General features: G+C 41.4%; 1 protein-coding gene across 3 annotated transcripts in view; it reads right to left on the bottom strand.

Moving 5' to 3' along the window:
• Positions 1-5,587: 5,587 nt before the first annotated feature.
• Positions 5,588-24,344, bottom strand: part of FAM53A (family with sequence similarity 53 member A) — a 76,808-nt gene continuing 58,051 nt past the window's right edge. For all 3 annotated transcript variants that reach the window (XM_075420355.1, XM_075420356.1, XM_075420357.1), the window contains one exon: positions 5,588-6,164. In XM_075420355.1, coding sequence (XP_075276470.1) covers positions 5,841-6,164 — 324 coding nt within the window. In that variant the 3' untranslated portion in view covers positions 5,588-5,840. The remainder of the gene's footprint in view (positions 6,165-24,344) is intronic.

Raw genomic sequence — 24,344 nt, forward strand, 5'->3', positions numbered from 1 at the left:
CATGTAACGACGTGCTCCGTTCTCCACGGGAACACTTCAGTGCATGGAGGGAGCCGTTGGGAGGATGAAGCAGGGTCACGCAGCAAAATCAGGTCGCTGTATGCTGGAACAAAGCCTCATTAGCTGCAAAAGAGCAAAAGCTGCAGACAGTACAGAGCCGTCCTCTGTCTCTCTTTTCCAAGATCTCCCTCTTCTTCTGCCTGAGAATTTGGAGAAGGGATTTTGAGGAATGTCTGCTTCCCTGAGATGTGAGCAGCCCTGAGTTTTGATGAGCAATCCCATTGCTATCACACACATCGCAAGTAAGGGCCACTGTGCCGACATTCCCCTCGCTGTAGCTGCCTAGCCACAAGCCACAGCTCTGACGCTTCCAGAAGCCTGTTCAGACGGGGTCTCAAACCCCCACCTGGTGCAGAGTAGCTGTAAGATGAAGCAGGGAAAAGCAAAGAAATCAAAGAGGAGGCAGCTGGGGCAGTTGAACTTCACCTCAGTCCACAGTTGAGTGCTCTGGGAACACGTTCTCACTCCATGCTGCTGCAGGGAGGAGTTCAGCCAAGTCTGGTTTGGAAAGTAGGACACAAGTTTTAAGCACCCAGCAGAATAGCCCTCACTTTAAATTCACATCATCGCCCACATCAGACGAGCTTACCTGAATCACGACACCACAGCTCTTTGTCCAAACTGAGACATCATAAAAATTTAATCTTATGGTTTGGGTTTTCAAGAATTTAAGAAGTGAAATGCTGCTCTAAGGAAGTTTTAAACTCATCTCCATTGAGTTCATGCAGTACTTCCCTGGCTCAAACCACTCGCAGCATAGATCTCCAAGTCACTTCGCAATAGCGAAAAACCATGAAAGCAGTACTGCTGGATGGGTCCAAGAAGCTGCAGATTGTAAAAGCACCCTCATTTTTCCCTAAAAAATGCCAGCTTTCAGCACACCAGTGACTATTGTGCTGACCAGATGGTGGTGGGAGCAGCAACTTGGATGATGTTAATTACACACAAACTCCAAAACAGCTGATGTCAAAACCCACTTTGAGAATGCCCCAGAATGGGCTGCTAAGCATATGGGAGCAACACTCCTCTAAAACTGTATTTTGTGTGCGTTAAACAACCAACAAGCTCCACCACGGAGTCCAAGGATGAGCAGCCGCAGCAGCAGGGTCCCGGATCCCAGCTGTCTGATGCTGGGCAAAAGGCAGGTGGAGATGTGGTGGAAATGGCAGCCCACAGCTCCTGGGCCAGGTCCTTTGCAGAGCGAGCACACGCAACTCGTGCCACCAACCCAGCCAGCTCACCTCGTCCAAGGACAAGACAGAGGCCTTGAAGGAAACATCCCAGGTGATCTGCTGAGCTGCCCTGGGTGATCTCCAACGAGAGGATGAGCCCTGCTGTGAGAGCCCACTGTTCTGTACTCTGGTACTCTTGAAAAGGAACATCATATCATTTGCAAAATGCACATGGTGAGCAGTTTGAGAAAAATTATGCTGGCATTTGCCAACCCTCAACGAGGACTTTCCAACAAACCCATGTGGTTTCAGAGGTTCTGCAGAGGTTAGCTTTACCCCAACAGATAATCAGCATCTTTACCTGCAATTTGTAAGTAAATGTAAATTCACGAGGCACCACCCCACCAGAATGGACTTGGATACAGTCAATTACGTATTTATCTTTTTCAGAAACATCGTTAAGCCTAAGCTTACAACATAGGGTCCTACACCTTGCCAAATGGCAATTCCGAGTAGGATCTACAGATCACAGTTGAACTGCATACTGGAAACTCCTACCTCTGCTCCAGAGCGCTTTCCTTGCCACGTTACTCTTCTTCCTCCAGCAGTTATTTACCTTGTAACTTACAGGCTTGCTTGGAGATGCAAGTCGCACAGATCCAAAGAAAAATGGGATGGGAAAGGACTATGGGCAGTCAGCCAGCCTTTTGCCCTGCCCCAACCCCAGCTGAAATGTAGCTATTGCTCCTGACAAATGCTTGCTCTTAACAGATCTCCATTTGTGGAAAAGCTACCATCTCCTCACACGTCTGCTCAGTGATTCTCTATCCTTATTTTTTTATATTTGGCCCCAAAAGAAACACTCACTCATCCTAGCTGCAGTTTCAGCCCAGTCTACCACACGATTTCAAGCTCAGGTCTCTCCGCGTGTCCTCACAAGTGCATTTTCCCGTGTTTTCAAGATATCAGTCATGCCACTCTCCACCAGACTCTGCAGTCCCAAGCGCAGCGTCTCAAATTGCGTGCTTACAGTCGCTCCTGCGATGCACGGGATTATCCTGAGTCTCACCAAATATATCACCATTTGTGAACCCTAGCCTGAAGCCTGTTTTTCTACCACTGGTGGGACAAAGTGCCAGGTCCCTTATCCGAACTAACGCTAACGAGCTGGCACAGCTCTGAATTTGTGCAGTTGTTCAACCCTACCTAAATTTAGTGCCTTTCTGAAAAGGATCTTGTCTTTCCCCACCATCTCCTCCCTGTCGCAACCACTTCTACAAGTTGCCAAGGCTATTTTGAATTCTAATGCTATCTTATCTTTCGCATCTGTCCAGCTTCCTGTTGACTGCAGATTTAACGTGCATACTACTTTGTTATCCAGGTTGCTAATAAAAATGAAAGAGAAGTGACCTAGCGCAACTCCCACAGCCCATGCAACAGGGTCTTCTCTTCTGACTCCAGGTGCAAGACGGAAGGAAACCACTCCCAGAGCAGAGCTGCTCACAGCCCAGCTCCGCCCACTACCGAACACAGCTCTGTCTCCAATTTCCTTTTTGCAGAACACCTTCTCTATTTGCCCAGCAGCCACCACAGATTTTGTCCCATAACCAAGTGCAACGGTGCCCAATTCATCATCTGTGGCCCTCTTCCAGAGCAGGACCGCAGATCTTGCAGTGGGTGCAAAGCCACAGCCTGCCCCCTCTGAAGGCGTAACCAGCAATTCCTTTTACTCTTGGTTGTCGGGGGGGGGGGGGGGGGGGGGTGTGTTACGTTTGCATCTGCATACGCAGTGCACGGGTTCCTCGCAGCAGATTTCTTCATTTGCCAGTGTTACCGCACAGCTGTTCAACTACTTATTATCCTGTCATCCACTAATAAGAGCTTAAACTAGATAATTACTACTTCCTACTTCCATGAAACTTGTTCGTCAGTATCTAAACCCACTCCTTTCCGTCTGCCCCCATGAAAGAGCTATTTGGAGTTTTAAGAGCCAGCTTACCAGGAGACCGAGCCCTGTGCTACCGTAAGCAAACGCTCCTTCACTTGGGAAAGCCCTTCCGTCCGGAGCGCGGGGGCAGGGACAGGGCTTTCTGCTGCCTGCAAACAGCCCACCTGCAGAGGGGAACGGAGAAGCTTGCCTCTGAGCCTAGGGAAGTCAGTTCACTGAGATCACAGCCAGACCATATTCCAGAGCTAGAACAAATATTATCCTGTCTTCTACTCTTGCCTTTGCTTTATCACTGTCTTATTAATAGCTTCAGTTCTTGTCATTTTTTTTTTTCTCCCCTTGACAAAGCACATCTTACCTCCTTTTATTCATGTCCTCTGAGGTACTTTCTTCTTTTACTTCTTCCAGGAGCTTGTCTTCCTTGGGGGAGGAAGAGCCACACAGATTGCCATATTAGATTTCTCATTCCATGCCATTACACTTGAGTGCTTTTAAATAGGTAAATTAACTTTTAAGTGATCCCAGTTGTACTATTGGCCTTTGCTACAATTCTGCATTAAAGTTGATTCAATTTTACTTACCACTATTGCTCAATTAAGAAGAATACACAAAGAAAAGCATAGTTTTGCAACTAGTAATTGCAGCCCAGGAGGGAGCTGGTCTGTTCCGTTACCCATGATGACTGATCACCGCACCACAGCACATTGCCCATCTAGCCAGGAGGGGAACTAGCTGTGCCTCCCTCACTACTACTTAAATTAGCTATTTCTTGAAGAAGCAGCAAGAATAGAGATCCCCACTTGCAATTAGATTATTTCAAATAGCTTTGCTCATGCATACGCCACCATCTGTACGCTCTCTGCTACACCAGCACATGGTTAACAGGAGCTTCTGCAGGAAGCAAAGTCTTTGCTCCAACAGCAACTCTTTCATTTACTCATCCAGAACAAGGAGAGTGATTTTTGTTGACAGTAAGCAGCTTCACTTTCTCCCATGCAATGTATATCAACATGTCAAGAACCCAACAAGTTTTTTCAGTGTTCTTGAGGCTCACTACACACATATTTCAATATCAGTATCACAGATCACTGCTACTTGTAGTTGTGTATGCAGTAGGAGTCATAAAAGCAAGCAAAAAGTTTAGAACTTCCTACTGGCTACCCAAACTTTTAAAATTTTGTATAGATACTGAGTTATGTAAGCCAGTTAAAGGCTTACATAAAAAAATTTAGGCCAGTTCCCTTTATGAGGAGGATGACCCTAATCACAAGGCTGGAGCCTGTGTCACGCCTTGCAGTAACCTTTATCATATGCCTCAAGACAATTTATTTCTTAATCACATTCCATTAGCTGACTTAAAATATGTTGCTGTATTTCAGCTTACGGCACAGGGCACAGCAGAAGTTGGCTCACTTAAGCAAACTAATGGGATGCACTGAACTGCCATAATCTAAGCTTACCCATTTATGTCCAGTTTAAAACCATTTCAAGATTAATCTCCCCCTTGTTCAGGAAAATCCTTATTGTAGCTGAACTAACAAAGTAAGTATGTGTTGCCATAGTCTGCAATGAATACAGTACTACATCTGAGATTATTACAGTGCATGTAATCCTCGAGACACACTTTTGGGATCCAGGACAAGTTATTCCCCAGCTCCGCAGACTAACTTGATGCCACTTTCTTTTCAGATGACCAGGAATCTGCCCTCCCCCTCCATCCAGCTCTGCAGTTAAGTACCATGTTCTAGGATCTGCCACAGACTACACATTTTCTACTAGTAAAATTCATAAGGAGACACAAGTGCAAAGCAAAATGTCATTTTATTTAATTCAAGGACTATTTTCCTTCTAGTATTGCTGAAGGGATCACCTCCTGGGGAATTGATCATTACAAAGTCCCTGTCTAAAAGTTCAAGTGCTCTTGTACATTCTTTTGAACCACAGAAAACATAATGACCAAGTAGGTGGGCAGTTACTTGCAGTTTTATCCCACCTAAATTAGCATTGCTTCAGGCTAGAAAACAATTCAAGTAGTAAAATAATGGAAAATGTTAACCTTTAAGGTCACTACCATACTTTGATCAAAAAGTCCTGAACGTATGAAAAGAACATTTGTACATGTTATGAAGTGTTTTTAACCAGACACTGTCGAAGATGGCAGTTAAGTATTTTGGACCAGTTGTCAACCAGATACTTAGGAGTTCTATCTGAAGGTTCATTACCAATTTTGTTATGCAGTTCACTTTTCACATTAAGCTCTTTAACAAAAGCAACATATACCCGCACCAGAATCACTGTAGACAGATTTAGTTTTATAGAATGCCCTTCTGAAAATTCATTTCAAAATAGAGATGCTTTTTCTCCAGAACTGTAAAAGCCATAAAAATGCAAAATATCTGTTAGGAAATTTTTAATCAAAATTATTCCTTAATGTTCAAAATAACATTTAACCTCCTACTTTTTTGTTGTCATCCACATATTGATCAATAGACTAAACAAGTAACAATGGTTCACGTTTTTCCCCCACCTGAAACATTTCTTCTAACACAGGCCCAAGACAGGCAATACAGAGATTCAGGGACGTGGATTATGCATGGCAAAGGTAATCCTCTATCATTTTAATTTAGAACAACTCTGACTCTAGCACACAACTTGGAGTCTCAGTTGTTTTCAATCTGCTCTAGGTCCAAGTCCCCACAGTCTAGAGGAAAGATGCCTTCTTCGGTGCTCTCACAATCGCTTGTGTCCTCATCGCTTTCACATACTGCAGCTGCTTTCTTATAATCCCTTGTTTGGAAGCTACCTTGGCATGACCCATGATGCCTGACTTCATCCAGCTGTTCTTTCATCGGACTGGAACCAGGGGTGATGATGTTCATAAGATCATTTGAGTCACATGGGGATGACACAATCGTCTTCATTTGTGTGTCATCATCATCATCTTCATAGTCAAGGGAGCAAAGACTTTTGGAATTTTTTAAAGTCTGCAATTAAAGAAAACATGAATGTATTAACCATGATTGCACAGGAGGAGCCAAAAAAATTCCTTAAATTCTTGGATGGATTAAGATAATGTACTGAAAATCAGAGTGCCACATGTGGAAAAAAGAAAAAGGAAGAACAGTATTTACTCTTAATACGCAACCTGGTTTCACACAGTGTTTTGCCTACGTAGATTCCCATGCGTGAAAAAACCTGCCAGTCTCCTTTTTTTATGAAGAAAGACTCAAAAATCTAGCTTTTTTTAGGGACAACAGACATCCGGTTTGATGTATTAGCTTTCTGGCAAATCCAGAGCACAGCATTTGGCAGCATCAGCGTTCAGGTCAGGCAGCTGCACTGCAGCCTAGTCAACAACTAATTTCTCAAAGTTCCCAAGCGTGCAGACACAGAGCCCTCGGGCCTCACCTCAGAGACAGCCAGGGTCTGCAAGGCAACCAGCACGTTTGGGCAACCTCAGAGCAGGAGAAAACCAAGCTTCTGCTGGAAGCACCTTGCTCCAGAGTCAGCTTCGTTTGTCTTACATTTGGGTACTATTTGAACAAGAGCTCAGGAATTTGAGCAATTCCGTTTAAACGAAAAGCAGATTAAAAACAGAGAGGCACTCACCTTTATTTAGACAAAGGAAAAAAAGAGGAAACCTCAGTAAATGTGCTACCTCTGCCCCTCAGATAAAGGAATAATATGCCTAAGCTCCTCATGTAACTAACGAGATCCTTGACTAGAATCCAGAAGCAGCATTTCAGAAAAAACAGAACTATACAGACAGCAGATGTTAGAATTTAATATGTGAGAAACTTCTAAATTCTGCCTCATACAAGCACGCAGCGAGAGGAGGGTGAAACAGTCAGAACTCCTCTCGAGGTGGCAAGAGCCAGGAATATAAAGCTGTGGTGGCTTTCAGAATCTCACTGGTTAAGTGACTCCAGTCTCTCATACACACAGCAATCGTTTTATTACAAGTAGATCCACAGGGAACAAGACCAACTTTCACACCCATTTTCAGCCTCCTCCCCCAAATTTGTTATTTCTTAAGTATTTTAGACTTGTTGATATATTCAGATGAAACAGGAACATTGCAATGTTCCCAGTATGCTGTATTCCAGATGCTCTTCCAGAGCACTGGATAATCTTTCTACTTCACTGCATGTCAGCAGCCACACGAGCAGCTTACCAACATCTTTGGGTGGTCTTTAAACACAACTTCAAAAATTCAGGAGAAATCTGAATCCGTCAGCCTCGCCTGTATACAACTGCATGAAGGAGAGGAGACTGAGGAAATCTCACAGAGGTCAAGTGATTTGCCTGATCCCTTTGGGTCAATGTCACATATGGAACATCTTGCCAGCAAGCCCACCGCCACTCTGCAAGTTCTTACAGTTCTTTGGACGTCCCGACATCAAATCTACATAGAAAGTTTGAGGGAAAGCTTGGGTAAAGGTAAAAAGCAAAACACTTGAGTTTTAGAGTTCGATCACAGCACAACCAGTGGTTCACCATCGTTGGTATCGCTCCATAGGTAAGACACCGCAGCAGCATTCCCCAAGGCTGCAGCACAGGAAGACACTGCAGCGTGACACCCTCCACCACTGCTCAGAGGTTTGCTATGCCTGTATCACACACAGCTCTCCCCTTGCTCAAACAACTTCCATATCTTATAATATACATCACATGATTAATTAACAAGCCACAGGTTTCAGGCCAGAAGGATCTATACAGGTTAATCTAGTTTTCTGGACAGACACAAACGAGACCTCATTTAGGAGCTGATATCTGTATCTTCAACACCTGTACCCAAAGATCAACTTTCAGAAGAAGAAAGACTGTTGACCATAGTTCTGGCAGTAGGAATTCACCAAAGCCTTTGTTAGCCATGGTTAAAACCCATATCCAATTTTGCATGTCACTAGCACCAACAAAATTGATAATATTTCATAATCACAAAGCTTTGTGTTTCCAAATCTCACCCCCCTACGAAAACAGTTTCAGTACAAGACACCTTCCTGTTTTCAAAACATTTCTATATAGCTCACAGCTTATTCAAGCACAAACATTTGAGCTCATTTTTATGACTAAAGTGTGAATTTCTCTCATATTTACTTAAATGCAAAACAGTATATTTTTGAAGTAGAAAGTGTTAAAAGATATTTTAATCCTAATTCTGTCTCATTGCTCTGAAAAAGAACACATTTCCTGTTGTGTATCTCCATATAGAGGACAATATTTTCAGTTCTTTAAATCTTACAGTAGGCACTGGGAAGGAAAGGGATCAAATAAAGTAAAGCTTTGAAAGTTCTGCTTTCAATGTTTTAGAAAGGAATTCCCAAGTCCCCCTTCAAAATATCTTTTATTCAATTTACTGCTAGAAATTAATCCAGCCACACAGCTGTCTTTCTAGAAGGTTTGTGTACATAAATGGAAAATTGCCTGTTAGCTGCACTACGCTGAAACCACTTGAATGGGAACTTTTAACCGGCTTCAACACAACAGCAAGTGCATTCAACTGCTTCTTTGTTCACCCACTTGTCACAACTGCACCGAACTAAAAATAGGTAGATATATTATCTCACAGCACAATCCCACTTCTTTCAAAGCAAAAGGTAGAAATTGCAATGCATTCAAGCCCTCGAAGCTGCAGCTTTACATGTTACACTGGTACAGTACCACACCTTTCAAGCACAATTGTGCTCAGTGGGGAGCCTGCAAGTACTTGCTCAATGGTCCTCATTTTATAAAGGATGCTGGACTAACAAGACAAAAGAGTCCGCAGTTGGCAATGGATAGAACTTAATCAGCTAAAAGTATTCTTTTGTGGGATGGAAAAAAAGAAAAAAGAAACTCAGAGTTTTAAAAGAAGGGAGGCGATAAAATGTCTGAATATTAAGAAAAAAAACTTTGTCTCGAAAACAATGGTGGGGAAGGAAATAAAAGAAATCTCTCTAGACCCTTGCCATACAAAGCAAACAAGAAAGGCCCAGAGTAGCTTGAAAGGAAGCTAATGTCTGTACTCTTTACCAAACCTCCAGTTCAGAAACCAATAATATATCACTTTCCAAATCCAAGAAGCAATAAAATGGTTGTTTTTGTTTTACTAACAAAACTACAGCATTTGCTACAGTAGTCAAGGGAAAAATAAGTCATTTATGTGCATGAAAACCTAATGTATAATGGAAGCAGCAGTTCTCATGCTTCTTCCCCGTGCCCCCATCATACACCGAGTCCACCCATTTTCCCCCCTCAGTTTTGAATGGGGCTGGAAGGCACACAGCTGCCCCGGAGAGCTGCAGCTGCAGCAGCTGGCACGGAGCGAGGAGCAGAGGAAGCCTGAAACCACCAGAAGCCCTGAGCCCATCGTACTGCTCCTCAGCACTAGGCATCACAACGGGATGGGCTGCTCCCTGGAGCCACAGGCTTCACCAGACACATCAGATGAGTTACCTGGCTTGCCTTCTGTCCCTTCTGAGACTTTTGCCTATGGCTGCACAACACAAAAGACACTGCCTTAAGAGAGAGAGTGACACAGGGTTTTTTGACTGTTAATGTTAAGGTCTCTACCAGGGATATGAGAGATGTGGGTGATGCAGTGGTCCTCATGATGAGGAGATCCTGGAATATCAGCAACCAATACAAGCCTAAAATGCTGAAGAGGCAGCCTTGAACACGGAGCAACCCGTGGCTTCTTCTGTTGCTTCCCTGTAGGTAGCCAGTCGATGGAGATGGGGAAGGAGCACGTCAGATGGGCGGCATTTCCCTTCGAGGGCTTCACAGGTCCTTATTTCACTTCCTGGACTTAGGCTTCCTATAGATTAGTCAGACTGGCTCAAAACCAAATGCCTCTACTGTTGGGAATTCATGCCACAGTTAAGTTTTAGGTCAGAAGCACCACATACAGCACGATGCTTTTGTATCTCAGACACCAACCTATCCCCGAAGAGGCTACGGTCTGGCCTCAGCAATAAGCAATGCAACTATGGCACAAATTCATTACATCAAAGAGGCTTCATTTAATGAAGCTAAGAGGGAGACTTAAGCAAGAACTTTAAATTATAACAACAAACTGTCATAAAAGAATGGGCTTAAGCAGCACACCGAATCATGCTGAAAACTGCCGACTGAACATACCTGACTGACAGCGCACTCCACTACAAAAAGATGTGAACAGTGCCCTCCCTGTAAACTGAATTTTCACTTCATGCATCTAGTTACTTGCATTAATATTACCACCTGTGAGAACTCAAGCTGGAGACATGTACAGTGTTTATTGTAAACCATCAGAAATCTCAGCTGGTTGTAGATTAAAAAAGAGCCCACCACAGTCCTAATCCTCGCATCTTCTACTACGCATAAAGGGAAAAAACAGTAAGAAAAATGCTCTGTTAACGTAACAAACTACTAACCTTTCTGTGGAGTAAAGTTCTTGACATTTGACTGACTTTTCTGTCCCGAATAGCACTGAACATTTTGTGAACACTTTAGTGTTCACAGATAACACCAGCTTCAAGAAGCTTGCAGTTGAATAGAAATACTGCTTCATTGGTACAAAGTAGTGCTGACAGCAGGAGAACAATATCGCATTCTTCATAATGGCATCTGCTTGAAGCTTGCTAACATACTCTAAAAGTTCAAAAACTAAGTTAACTGGGAAAGAATTTCTCCCTGCTCAAATCAGAAATCAGAGGTATAGAAACACATTAAGCTTTTAAAGTGTCTAAAAAAATACTTCAGGTCAGAAACTACTGCAGATTTTTAAACTATGCATTTGAAATAAACCAAGAGTTCAGACTTTTTTTTTGCATTGAGCTACAGACCAAGTAGTTAAAAACATTTCTATTTATGTATTTTGTGGAAACAGAATCAAATCCCTCGAAAATTCTTGACACCTTCACAGGTGAAATCTAATCTCTGATCAAATACTTCAGGAACCAAACACGCTGGTCACTTTTTGTAGCTCTGCAGTTATCCCTCATTTTCCTGGAAATTTGACATGTATTTTTATATTCAAAAATACAATCCTTATTTCATCATCTGTAACTAGGAAGCAGAAAAAACATGGAATACTGGATAAGAATGAGAAAGTGTAAGCAGCCTCTACCATTTTGCCATGTAATTAGACATTTCACCATGATAACCGTTCCTTACATCAGAGATAAAATTACTGCTGCAGTTCTCATAGCCAGATAAAGTAAATCCTATTTGCAAAGCCAAAGACCTCGTTAAAAATCAATACAAGCTGACACACAGCAATATGGCTATGACTTGAAAGTTGTTCACTACTTTGTCTCTGCTGTATCTTCAAAGGTTATTTTAATTTTTTAGATGTAGGTGCCCAGGAAAAGAAGTAAACCGACATAAACTCATTTCATATCAGATGCTAAACAGCATCATGAAGTAACAGGCTTTCATCTCTCACTAGCCAGACTGTTCTAGATTTAAGCATGCAGTTTTCTGGTGTAGTCTACCATGAAAGTTGATCTATTTATTGGCCTAGATTTTTATGTTTATATTCTAAATTGTGCCACAGTACCCTTAGAAGTTTTGTTTATGAGCTGCAAGAACCTGTGGTTTAATTTGGCTTTTATTTAGTGCTATTAGTTGAAAAAACACTACGGCTTAATGAAATGGAAATACTTAAGTGAAATACTAAATTTGTCTAATTGTACTCACATATGCAAGAATACAAGGCTGTTCATCACGTGAGATAACTGACAGAAACCACTGGAATAGTTAAAGGTCTACAAATGCGAAAAACAAAATGCACAAAGACTGAGGGGGAGAACTGGGGGTCCAGTTCTCCACCTGAGCACCACTGCAGTCCCCACACACTGGTCACCCTCACTGGTGGGGAGATTTTGGGAACAGACTCATGCACTGCAGGCTGCAGACCTGTACAGCAGCCTGCTTGTTTACCTAGGAAACTTTGTACAGCCCAGATAAAATCATTGCTATCACACTAAATTCCCGATGGCCAACTGTGAAGTTACAGGCAGATCACAAATACAGCAGGGATTACAACCACTGTGGATTAAGTTCAACCTGAACACCTGCTTCCTCCTCACCCCAAAGTCAGGCATAATCATCCATGATAGGCACTCCACATATGAAAAAATTTCACGTTCAGATTAAATATCCTCTCCACATCTTTTCCTTGTAGTGGTCTGCAAAGATCACTGACACAACTGAGGGGGCCTGTGGATTTTCTCCTCCATTGCTTAGGTGATCTTTGCAAATTAAGGAAAAGTATGTCAGTCTAAAGCTGTTTCTCGAAACTGAATTTAAGCAGACAAAACTCCACTGCCGGTTTTCACTCCTTCCTTTCTAAATGAAGTTTTGGTAAGATATGGGCAGTTTAGTACAGAGCTATCATACACTTGCAGGAAACTCAGGTGCTGGGGTTTAGCAGTTCCTACAAGTCCAGGGATTAACTTTTTTGTTTGTTTTTGAAGACAAACTGGAACCTAAGTGAGTTAATGCAGTACTTCATGTAATACAGTCAAGAATATGATTCAACAGCAATACTAAGATGAAGGGGTGAACACATATGGCAACTTCCCCCTTATATAAAGCTCAGGCCAACATTCAACTGCATTTTAAAAAGTTTACAATATGGAATTTTAATTAAGATGTTGGCATCTTTTTCTAATTTGGTGAATTTGTGAGCTGCAACCTTTTACCTTTCCTGTTTCAGTAAGTATAAATCATGCAATCTATTATGAGACTGTGGAATTACATTCTACAAACATCAGGCCTCCCTATTTCACCTGCATGCAATTAAGTAAAAAAGTTTCAACTATTCTTAGTAGCAGTCCAGCAAGCATAAATACCTACAGATGCTCTGAATTATTCCATTAACTAAAACAGAAGAGGCTCTCCATAAATTTAACTGTGCTGACCTGGCTGATAATCAATATAGTGTCAAATAAAGTGGAGCACAGTGACATTTGCTTTGTTCAGCTGAATAATACAGTACAAGACTTTGGCCAGGAAGAAAGAAGCTTTAGCCAAACAAGACAACTACTAGATACAGCAGCAGTGTTCATCTGAACCGCACTGATGCATTAGAACAGAGATTTCCTCAGAGGGAAAGAAGCACCACAGAAAAGACAGACTCAAAAGGGGACTGAAATAGCAGGAATAGTGGCCTGGAAGACAGGTTCTAGCTCTGTTCTTGCTTAGGCAGCAGCTGTAGTCTGAGGTCTCTCACAGGACCAAAGAAATTGCTCTGCCTTAAGGCAAACACCTTCATCTAATTATTTTCCCACTCCCTGCTTGACCCTAAGCACATCTCTAATCTGGATAGTGGATTTATCCACTCAATGGATGAACTGCAGAGCTGGACAACATGCAACTAGGCCTCTACTGTGCTTGGGCTGCACAAACTCCAGAGGCTTCAGCCTGGCGAATTCCCATCAGCCAGCTGCATTAACGAGCAACGGTGCGATGAGCAGACAGCTGCGCCACTGGTGTTCATACAGGGACAATGAACACATCTGGTTTTGTAGTAGAGGGCACAGAGGGAAACAACATAAGCATGTGCTCTCTCCCAACAGAAGTGATTCATGTTTTGCCAGAGTTCTTCCATCTTTTCTGCTTCAAGACCTTTTACCTTTCCTTTCAGAAAAGAAACACAGGCTCTGGAAATAAGAAACAACTTAAAAGGACATATTACCACCTGCATTAATAATGTCTAATTCATACAGATTTTAGAAAGATGGATCTAGTTTTCTGCATTTTAAACTGGGAAATATGGAAGCACGCTCATATCATTAACAGGAGCTACACACACATCCCTTCACATAGACCTATACTAACAGACTTCACAGTTGCTCAAAATGAGCAGCACAAGAAAACTGCTTAACAAAACCAGGACTGCCTGCAGTACCATCTCTCAGCGTTCAGCATTCAGGATCCAAAACCAAAGACCGCCATGGGTAGCCAAAGCTCTCTAACATATTATTCCTCTGACAGAGGAATTAACAGACTTGCATATCACAATCAGTTCTGAAACCACATTAACAAAAAAGTTACCTCCAAACCCTGAAGTTTTACTAGGTTTCTAGATTTCTGACTAGATGCATTCAAACCAGAAGAGGAAAAAGTTGTAGCTGTGCTTCCACAAAACTAATAACCACATTTTGAAGTTTCTTTTACCATGCCAAAGTCTGTTCTCAAGTAACAGGGTTTAAGCTGCCTGATTATGCACCAGAGTAACACAGGACAGGATTTGACCCTTGTGGCTTCAAAACATGACCATATTGGCTTCATTTCCTGCCATTTATGTGTCATCTATTTTTATAGAGAACGTCTATTCCTGAGCAGTTTAGCCAAAGTCTTATTCCTTCATGATTTTGCTATGAGCTGCAAACAATTACTTCTACAACTGAATCACATATGCACTGATTTTTGCAGAGTACACCCTTGTACCAACTTCTCTTTAAATTCTAGCATGTTCTTTTTTTTCCTCTTGTCAGGTCACATCTTAAGTTGATATGACAGGTCAAATTCGTAAGAAATTAGAGAACTAAAATCCAAATCCTGATTCTGAGGCTGCCCTCATTAGTTACTGACAGACATCAGCCTCACCTATATTATTGGGTTATGCTGGCACTCCATCATAACTAGCATTTTAAGGGATTCTATAATTGGGCCATAAAGTTGACTTCTGCCAGGGAGGGGGGATGGTAGAGAAAGGGAAACACGACCTCAGCTTGGGAACAGTTCCCCCTTCTTTGGACCAGTTTTCCACTACAGAAATACTTGTCTGAAACAAAGCCTTAGGATCTGGTTATACAAGTGCACACAGGCACGCAGGGGTATACACATATGCGGACAAAGTGCTGTTACGAATCTTGTGCTCAACTCAATGCAAAAAACCACAATTTAACAATAAATTCTTGTAGGAGCATTAATTCAAACTGTAGGTGGACTCTCGCCACTAATTATTTCCAGAGACAAGTTAAGTTGAACACAACGCATTTGTTTAGAAAGAACAGAATTAGCAATGTTCACCTTCAATCTCTAATACACATACTGCATTTCTCTGGTTTAGTATCTGCTTTTGGACCATTCTGAACATTTCTGAAACTTGGTGGCTCAGGAAGCGTGCTCAACATCAAGTGGCAAGCCTGCTATAGATTTTTTAAGACTGAGTCAAACTGTGCTAAAACTTCTGCTCGGTAGATAAGATTTGGACAAGTTTGTTTATTGGTTCAAATACCAAAGCTGACAACACTGCAGCAGTTGATGCTCAATATGGTTTTTTAAAAAAGTTAAGTCAGGAAACCACATATGCAGTCCTTTATCCTTCAGCTGCACTGAAAAACAACAGTATGTGTTTTAAAATACATCATACCAAGTCAGAAAAGAAACAAAGTATAAGATACTTCTGCTTAAGACAGAGTCAATGCTCAAAAATCCTAAAGCACTGTGGTAACACTAAAACTGAGCTCCACTTCTCACTGTATGACCAACTTCAGTATTCCTCTATTTTGTAAAAAAAAAGAAATATCAGAGTATGTATGTAAAAGCTATACGTTCAAGTATTATTACACACACTTCATCTTACAGACGCAAATTTGTTTATACAACCACAACCTGCAAACTTCCTAGCATACCATAAAAGCCTTTTAAGTTTTAGTCACATGGTTACTACTGTAATGAAAACTGAAATCAGAAAACTCGTCAGAAGTCTAATTTGTTTAAAATTCAGTTTCTGGTAATACTTAAGTTTTATTGCAGAAGCACATGTCATCGTCGGCATATAAAGAACTGAGTACTTTCGAGTATATGAACATATCAGCTATTTGATTATCTGTAGCTAACCGTAACACCAACCCATCACCTCCCAGACCACTTCTGCAGAAAATATCTGCTTATAACTGTACTCCAATAAAAGACACGTCTAACAGCAACTTAAACCCACACAAACTTCTCTTCAGTTTGTATATACTTGAAAAAGAGCATGTACACAGGTCAATATTCTTCCATTAGGATGGGAAATAAATTAACTTCACTAAATGATGTAGAGAAATTCAAATCAGTTCATTTTCACATGCCTGAGGCATCTGTTTTGCTTTTATCACACCTACGTACCAGTATACAGATGCAGCAGGAACTGATCTATGCAACAAGACTGACAAAAGACAGTGACAGTTAAACTTAAGATTTTCCCAACTGATTTTAATAAACGTCTCTGCACAGAAAAACCTCAGGTGAATCAGTCTGGTTTAGGTCTCTTTCAGAAGATGTCAAAAAGCAAGGGAAGTTTCACAACAGGTAATATTCAGAGTATGGAAGACCAAAGCCTGGTTTCAGAATTGAGAGAATCCTTCCATTTTGGTACCATAAAGATGCACTAATCTATTAATTTGATTAACATGTTATTACAAGAATACTGAATATTAAAAGAATCCCCTTTCCCAAAACTACCCTGAGTTAAACTGAAAAAGTTTACTCTTTTTCTAACAAACTTTAAAAAATTACATTGTGATCTCATTTTTGCCAGGAGATCTGGAAGAAGTTCCCATATCAGTGATGAAATACTACTCAACTCTCCCACTAGCCATCATCTCTTGCAATTTAGAGCAAGGAAAAAAAAAAAGCACCACCTAATACCCTGCCACCTGCCAAAACCCAGATGGTAAAACCTGAGGAAAGTGCTCTCACTTCTCTTTAAACCCTCTGGTTGCAGCTTAGGTGCATTAACTGTAAGTACCCTATATATAACACTGCCATAGCCCTTAAATCAATATTGTATTGTATTCCAAACAACATCACCAATAATTTTAGCATAATCCAATTTTATGACAGGCTAAGTAATAATTAAAACAGAAAATACCCACAGCTGCCTGAAACCTGGCTTGTGAGTTAATAGATGGCCCCTTTTCTCATAATGTCAAATGCAGCTGGTCTGGTACTCATTAGCTCTTTCAGCAACGAATACTTGTACATACAGGAACTTGCCAGAAAGGAAAAGCAAATCTGCAGCAGATATTAAGCTGCCTCCTCCTTTTATTAGCACACTGCTTACAGAAAAGTACCATAAACAGACACAGCTAGTTTCAGGTCTAACAAAGCAACAAAGTGCTCAACAGCTCTGAGAAGCCCCAGCTTATTTGCAAGACATTTGTTACAGAACACCATTTACGAAAGAGGGGGGGGAACCTCTATCCTTAATGAGATTTCCTTTCCTTCGCTGTCCTCCAGGCTTACACTCCCTCACTGCCAGAGCGCAGGGAACCTCCAGCACAAGGGCTCACTTCATTAAACATCATTTCAGGCCTAATTTCACATTGTTACCCATTCTGCTGAGGCAAAGAAAGCAAAATGCCAGATGCTCTCTGCGCCCGCTACCTCAGGAGCGTTTCATTCACTACTCCAAAAAAACTTCCAGGCATCAAACCCAAGTACCCCCAGCCTGGTCTGTCCTGTCACCGGACAAAGTGCTGGCTTGTCTTCAGCTCACTTTTGATGCTTGCCTATCATCTCCCAGCCCAGCCTACTCCTATCTCCTTCCCTTCTTCCCAAGCCTACTGGAATTTGAACTTTAAATGGACGCCCTCCATGGCAACAATAGATAAAAAAGGAGCCTTTGATTGTTCATGCGTTGCGGAAAAGAAAGGAGGAGATTCATCCTGGCTGCGACCTAGCAGGAACTCATCAAGCACGGCTCCCCTTCCATTGCAGTGGGATGCCTGAGCCTGTAGCTGCTCATTCAAGCTCCCTGTGCCTATGTTTCAATTCAAAGAGGATGAATTCTTCAGGTTTCCCCCGTTAAGAAATTAAATGTCGATCCTATGAATGAAGGGCAACACCAAGCTTGGAAAGCTGCCAGAAGGTTCTGTAACACTCAGCAGTTTGGAGTTAATTCAATACTTATTGATATCCAGCAGGATTTATAGCTGCATTATTTATAAGGAAAAAAATCAGAGCCATATTTAGACCTTGGTAATAAACTATTTTTAGCAGCATCTGTTTTTCTAGTTTTTTTTTCCCTGCTTAGGCAACAACATACTTTTACCCAGTTCCCTCTTCCTTGTCCATTTACCAGAATCCACAGAGCCTAAACCAACGCACAAGTAAGGACCATGCTGAATATCTACTGTACAGCAATTCTCCTAATCATGTTGTGGAAATCAAAATTGATGACTAAGGACAGTCTCGGGCTGATGCAACAGTATATGCTGTCTTCAGTTACAAAACTGAGCAGATTTTTTTTAAATGCAAGGGGCAACGTGTTTCACACAAAGAAGGCTACTCTCTGGAAAGAAACAACTGATCCTTAACTGCATTAAGCCATGTGAAAAGTGTTCACACTCCTGGCAGTGCTTTTCTGGGCAACAGCTGCCAAGTTTCACCCTCATTAAACCCATAGATATTTTGTCACAAGCACATTCTGCCAGGCCAGGCTGCTGTTAGAGGGGGAGACACAAATCAGAAGCAGCTGCTGCAGGCACCTTGCCTCTGCGAGCCGAGGTGTTTCAAGCTGCAGCTGCCACCCAGTCAAAAGCTCCCCCAAACCTCAAATTACCTCTCCAAGCTTACATTTATGTTCTGGTTTTAGTATGGGACACGACACTGGTGGCCTCTGCAGCATGACAAGAGGGACAGAGTGAAGGGGTTGCCAGTTCTGTGAATTCTGAGTGAAGCAAGGCTCTGAGTACTTGCATACTGATTAAGTTCAGAAATGCACTTGATAGCAGCAATATATTCATATTCTCCTCCTGACTCACAAAAGTTTCCTTTTTTACCCAAAACAGTAGCACAAATACTTGAAAGCTTTACTGTTAATTGTTCAGATTAAGAAATTTTACTGTAGAGCAAGGCAGAAAACCCATCTAAAATGAGTTCAATAGAGCTGTTACTCTTTGCAAGGGGCAGCAGCAGCCAGGGTTGCAAGCTGGTTTACTAGGGCTTGCAGCACAAGTCAAGCATTCCTGTTAAGCAGAAGGCATGCAGCAAAATCCAAGAATAAATCCCAGCATGTAGTACATAGTTCAAAATTAAATTCTACAAACACGTAACAGAAACATACAGATATTATAATGTGTTCGAACAAAGAGTCCTGAGAACATTGAAACTTTCAAGCAATGTTATTGATTAATGTAACATTTATTTGGCAGTGGCATTGTGTGACAATAATTGTAGAATGTGACAGAACTAGCAGCCCTCAGGATGCCTCCTTCCACTCTACCTCATTTTTCAGTGGAAACGACAGGGCACAGCACTTATAGCAGCAAGCACAACCCACTGCCAGGTAGACGGAAGGGCTTCTTGGCAGTGTGACACAGAGTCAGGCCATTCCCAGGATCAGAGCCGGGATGCTGAAGCCTGCTCCTGGTGCGAAGCCTCTCCACACGCCCCAGCAGCATCCGCTGCGCCCCATCTGCCAGACAGAGCTCAGTGGCTGGTACCAACCGACATGCCGAGTGGTCTGTCCCTCTCCAGGGGAAAAGCTCCAAATCTGTGCTACTTTGACAGGACACATTTCAAAGGACAGCCTGCCTCAACTGAGAAGAGTTCAACAAAACCGTTCAAAGGAGAGAATCAAAGTCTGCAGCACTTTCAGCAGCCATGTAAAGCACATGGACAAAAGCCAACATATACAGTAACTGTCGCAGTAAATTTAAGAGCTATTGCCAAGTATGTTTAAGAGTGAAAACAAAGCTTGCAAATTGTAGTTCAGTTCCCTCAGGCTGTTGCATAACCTGCAAATACATTACAACATGAGAACAAATTATTACTGGTGATTAACCCGGAATGTAGTCAGAGAATCTGGAAGTCTTCAAAGTGTAGCTTGTTGCAAGCATTGTACCAAAGCATCTAACTTACACATGGGCAAGGATGCTCACTCGTGTGTGCTATCAGTCTCGTATACAACCATGCACTTTTACACAGATTTGGAAGATGTAACCTACCTTATTCCTTTCACAAAGTTTATACCTTATTAGCTAGGACATATGCTTATTCAGTACAATTATGCATTAAGACAGGACTATAGGGAGACATAAATTGGAGCTCAGAAATCAACTGCAGAAGATGATGGCAAAAAGAGACAGGATAAGGCTTGTTAGGGTCTGCCTGTCCACCCTTGCCTTACACACCAGATGGCAAGGAAAAGACAACAGTTATCTGTCCTTAAAAATCAGTGATCACAAAGAAAGGACTTTGTGATTAACTCTCAAGTCCATACCCATTTGAGAGATGGCTGGATGCCAGTGAAGGGAACTGTGGCAACTCTGAGGAGTCTGTACAAACTCCATTTACATCCTAATCCACAGAGTGATCTCTCCCCTCCATCCCAGTGCCTGGAAGTGGTTATAAGCAATTGTGATCGACAACTCCAACGCTGAAACCCTTTCTGTACCAATATTCCTACATAGCAAGCCTACGTTAAAGTGATCTACATCTGGTTCCAGTTGTATCAAATCACATATTGGCAAAAATCAGAAACTATTAGGAGATTTGCAATTTATCCTAGTTAAGTAGCTAATAATCTGCAAGTGAAGTATGAATTTATCTCCAACCTTTGATTTAAAAAATAATACTCCAAAAGTATCAAGGTAGTTTTAACTAAGAATGTGACTTAAAGATAGTCATACAAAAGATGTATTTTTTTTTAAACCTCAATAAGCTTGTTACCACCACGTAGCATTTCCAACAGTATTACTTCAGTCCTCATGATGATCACCATTCAGCAACATGCTTCCAGGTCAGGACCTCCACAAGCATAGGGGAAAAGGTACAGAAAAGCCTTTTGATTTTTTTTTATATATATATCTATAAAAATATATATATGTGTTCTTTAAAAACCCACAAACAAATCACTGTCTGCTGAAGGTAACTTGAACAATCAATACTAGCCTACAAGGTCACACACATTAACTTGCTGAGTGTTAACTTCTAATTAGGAGTGGTATCACCCTTCATAAAATGCTTCTGCTAAGAACTCAGCATTTAGACTTCCTTGACCATTTCCAATAGTTCACCATTTTCTATGATTGCTGTATTTTCACAAGAACACACTGGCTTATGTCCACTACGAATGTCTGGAGGCCATTTGAACAAGTTTGTATTACACTTTGCTCAAGCTAAAGGTGGGATTCAAAGTCTTTAGTTGTTCAGATTTCAGAAGTGGATGCATACTTCAGGTATATGCCTTTACGTATTTCCCCTACCCCCCCTTACACAGTCAAGAGTATGACATTCTTACCAGATCTAAATGTACTCTAAAGTTTAACCAAATTGTTTTTGAATCAGACTGCATCACTACAATGCTACAAACACATTGCACTCGACATCCAGGAACCCTGTGGGCCTGAGGAGTTCATTTATCTTAAAACAAACTAAATTCTTTCTGCTGTCCACTCTTCTAGCGAGAGGACACCTCTTGCAGAGCTCATACCACAGCAAAGAGGTAAGCTAACCTGAATTTGTGCATGTTTTTTTCCAGGGGTAAGGTAGCAACCAACCAGTTTGGATCTCACTGAAGAATTAAATAGCTTCTCAAAAGATGGTGATCAATTAAGTTCTTTCCAGTATACTTGAGCTACTTGAGATCATTAATCACCACTTAACTACCTAGGGTCTATGCTTCCTGCAGTTAAAGTAGCTTGAGCTCAGTAATAGAGAGGACAGAAGATTTTGAATTCTTCACAGGGTTATATCTCCTGGAGAGATATGTCCTCTCCCTAGTAGAGGGGACACCAGAAGGAACTCAGTTATTTTAGAATATGAATAGCAGAAGATAGTATTTTTCAACATAGAGGATAAATATTTAAGTTATAAAATTGAGGTGAGTCTATAAGTTAAACTCCACTGCAAAGTTCAGCATTTTTGTTTCACATTAAATCCCATTAAGCTACTCCTACTTACCTGACTTTGTACACAACTCAAGTACAAAGTACTTAAATTTAACAAGAGCCATTTACCAACCCAACTGCACATTTGCATGCCCTGAAAACACACCCTCCTGTGCCAACCACATGAGCTTTACAAGAGTAAAAAAAGCAAGGTTTTTGCTCAAGACATGCAATTTTAACTAGCCTTGCAAATTCAATTTAAAATGAGTTCTGGTTCTGTAGTAACACATGCGCAAGTTACAAGGGCTGTTTTAGACAAATAGTATTTTTAAATGCTTAACACAATGAACACTATGCATTGAGCACTTACAGCGGTATACAATAATTTTGAAATTTTGAAGTCCACATTTAAGGATACTTACCTGAATCAAAAACAAGCACTGTGAGTAACAGTCTCAAAAAAAACCTGCTTGGGCAAGCTATTATGCAAAAGTAAACTCTACCTAAAAGCTGAAAGGAAGGAAGAGAGAAAAGTCATGCACTAAGTTTACATTTTAAAGATTTAGAGCATATCAGGAGTCTCAGTCTCTGGATCAATTTTATTATTGTGCACTAACAAAGAATTTCCAGTGAGGCTCTACGCTGACCATGCTTCAAGCACATCCTATTTCTTCCACTCTAAGCACACACTATAGCAGTTACTTGCAACCTTGAAACTCGACAAAATAGGACATGACAGTTAAGCCACAAGGCACCTGTCATATGCTTCTTCATATCTTACGTAAGGCCTTTCATACTACTTGTAGATCCTAACACTACTTCATATCACTTAATTATTTTTAACCTACTATTTCAGTCTAAATACTCTTATAACAGACACTGGTTTAAAAGGGCAAGTTTTAACACACTAGCTGAGACAGTTTACCCATCATTAGCTGAAGTTCAGGAAGATTTTACTCCTGCTAAACAATTCATGCCACAGTATTCTTGTTCGAATATTGCTAAGAACACAAAGTTCTCCTGCTTCTTACTGTTCACCTGCACTAGTCTAGAAGACAGACAAAGTGCATACTGATAAACATGAAACAGACGTGACAGCTGAGGTAGTTAAAATGTAACTAGACAAAGAAAAAAAAGCAGCTTCCTTCATACAGTATCAACAACCTAGCCCAAAGAACACCTGGAATTTGCAAAACCCTTTTCCAGAAGGACAATACCTTTGCAGGGCTTAAATTGCTCAACCCCTGGTCTTAAAGGGTCTATTAAATTCTGTATTTGTAAAATGTGTATTTGGTGGCCCAAGAAATCACATACGGAGTTTGAGTTGTCACAAACCAGTCTATCTCTTGCATGAGAAAAGGGACCACGCAGGCTACACGCCTTCTAGTTTTACTATTCAGGCTAGGCTGAGGGAAGGCAGTTTCTTTAGCAGGTCAGAATCTAGAAACAAGTATTAATGAGTGTGGTATTGGAGCCTCCTGGTACGTACATCCTTCCTGCATATGGACAAGGTGGAAGGAGAAGAGAGTTGCACCCACAACGCACAGTAGATACCAGTGACTTCACTGAAGTGCTAGAGCATCTGTAAGGCGCACACTGAGCCAGGCCCCAGTCCTGCCACAGACCTGATTACCTACCAAAGTGCGAGGTCTACCATTCCTCCTTCCCCTTACACCATTTGGCATGTTCTTACCCTACTGCTCTGAATCCTGTGCAAGAAGCATCATGTCCTTTTAGAAATGAAATAAAAGCTAATCCTTTTCACTGATATAGGCAGTTACGCAAAAAAGCAGTTATACACAAAAAGTTCCGCATGTAAAACTTCAACACTTGGTTATTTCTGATCAAGGTAAACTATGTAATGACACCTGGAGCACTGGGCTACTGCAAATACTGAAAGAAGTCAACAACTTTCAACAGGCCTCCAAAATATAACTCAACATTTTATCCCATTGCATCATGAAAACACTCACCTTTGTGCTAGATACACTTCAAACATTCTACTGATGTGAGCAAAAGGCCCATTTTTATGCATCCCTGCAAGATACCAAGACATGCTCCTTTTCCATTTTTAGAGGCAAATGGACACTACTAAAGGTTTGCACCAACAGAGGAGGAACTGAGCAAAATGGTCGAAATGGTAACAGGCACTAAGAGAAAGTGTCTGCATTCAGCTATTCTACAATAGTCATCGTCCTGCAAAACTCTCACTCTTCTGCACTTGGTAACTGTGCTACATAGGCAAGCCTCAACTCATCCGTTTGTATGTGGGGCCTTGCTACAACTTGTTCACTTAAAATAATGGGTTGTCAAACTGGTGGTAAGTCTAGGGGAAAAAAAAAACATTTGTAAAGACCAAGTTTCCTT

The sequence above is a fragment of the Opisthocomus hoazin genome, chromosome 5 (genome assembly GCF_030867145.1).
Source record: "Opisthocomus hoazin isolate bOpiHoa1 chromosome 5, bOpiHoa1.hap1, whole genome shotgun sequence".
NCBI classification, from domain to species: Eukaryota; Metazoa; Chordata; class Aves; order Opisthocomiformes; family Opisthocomidae; genus Opisthocomus; species Opisthocomus hoazin.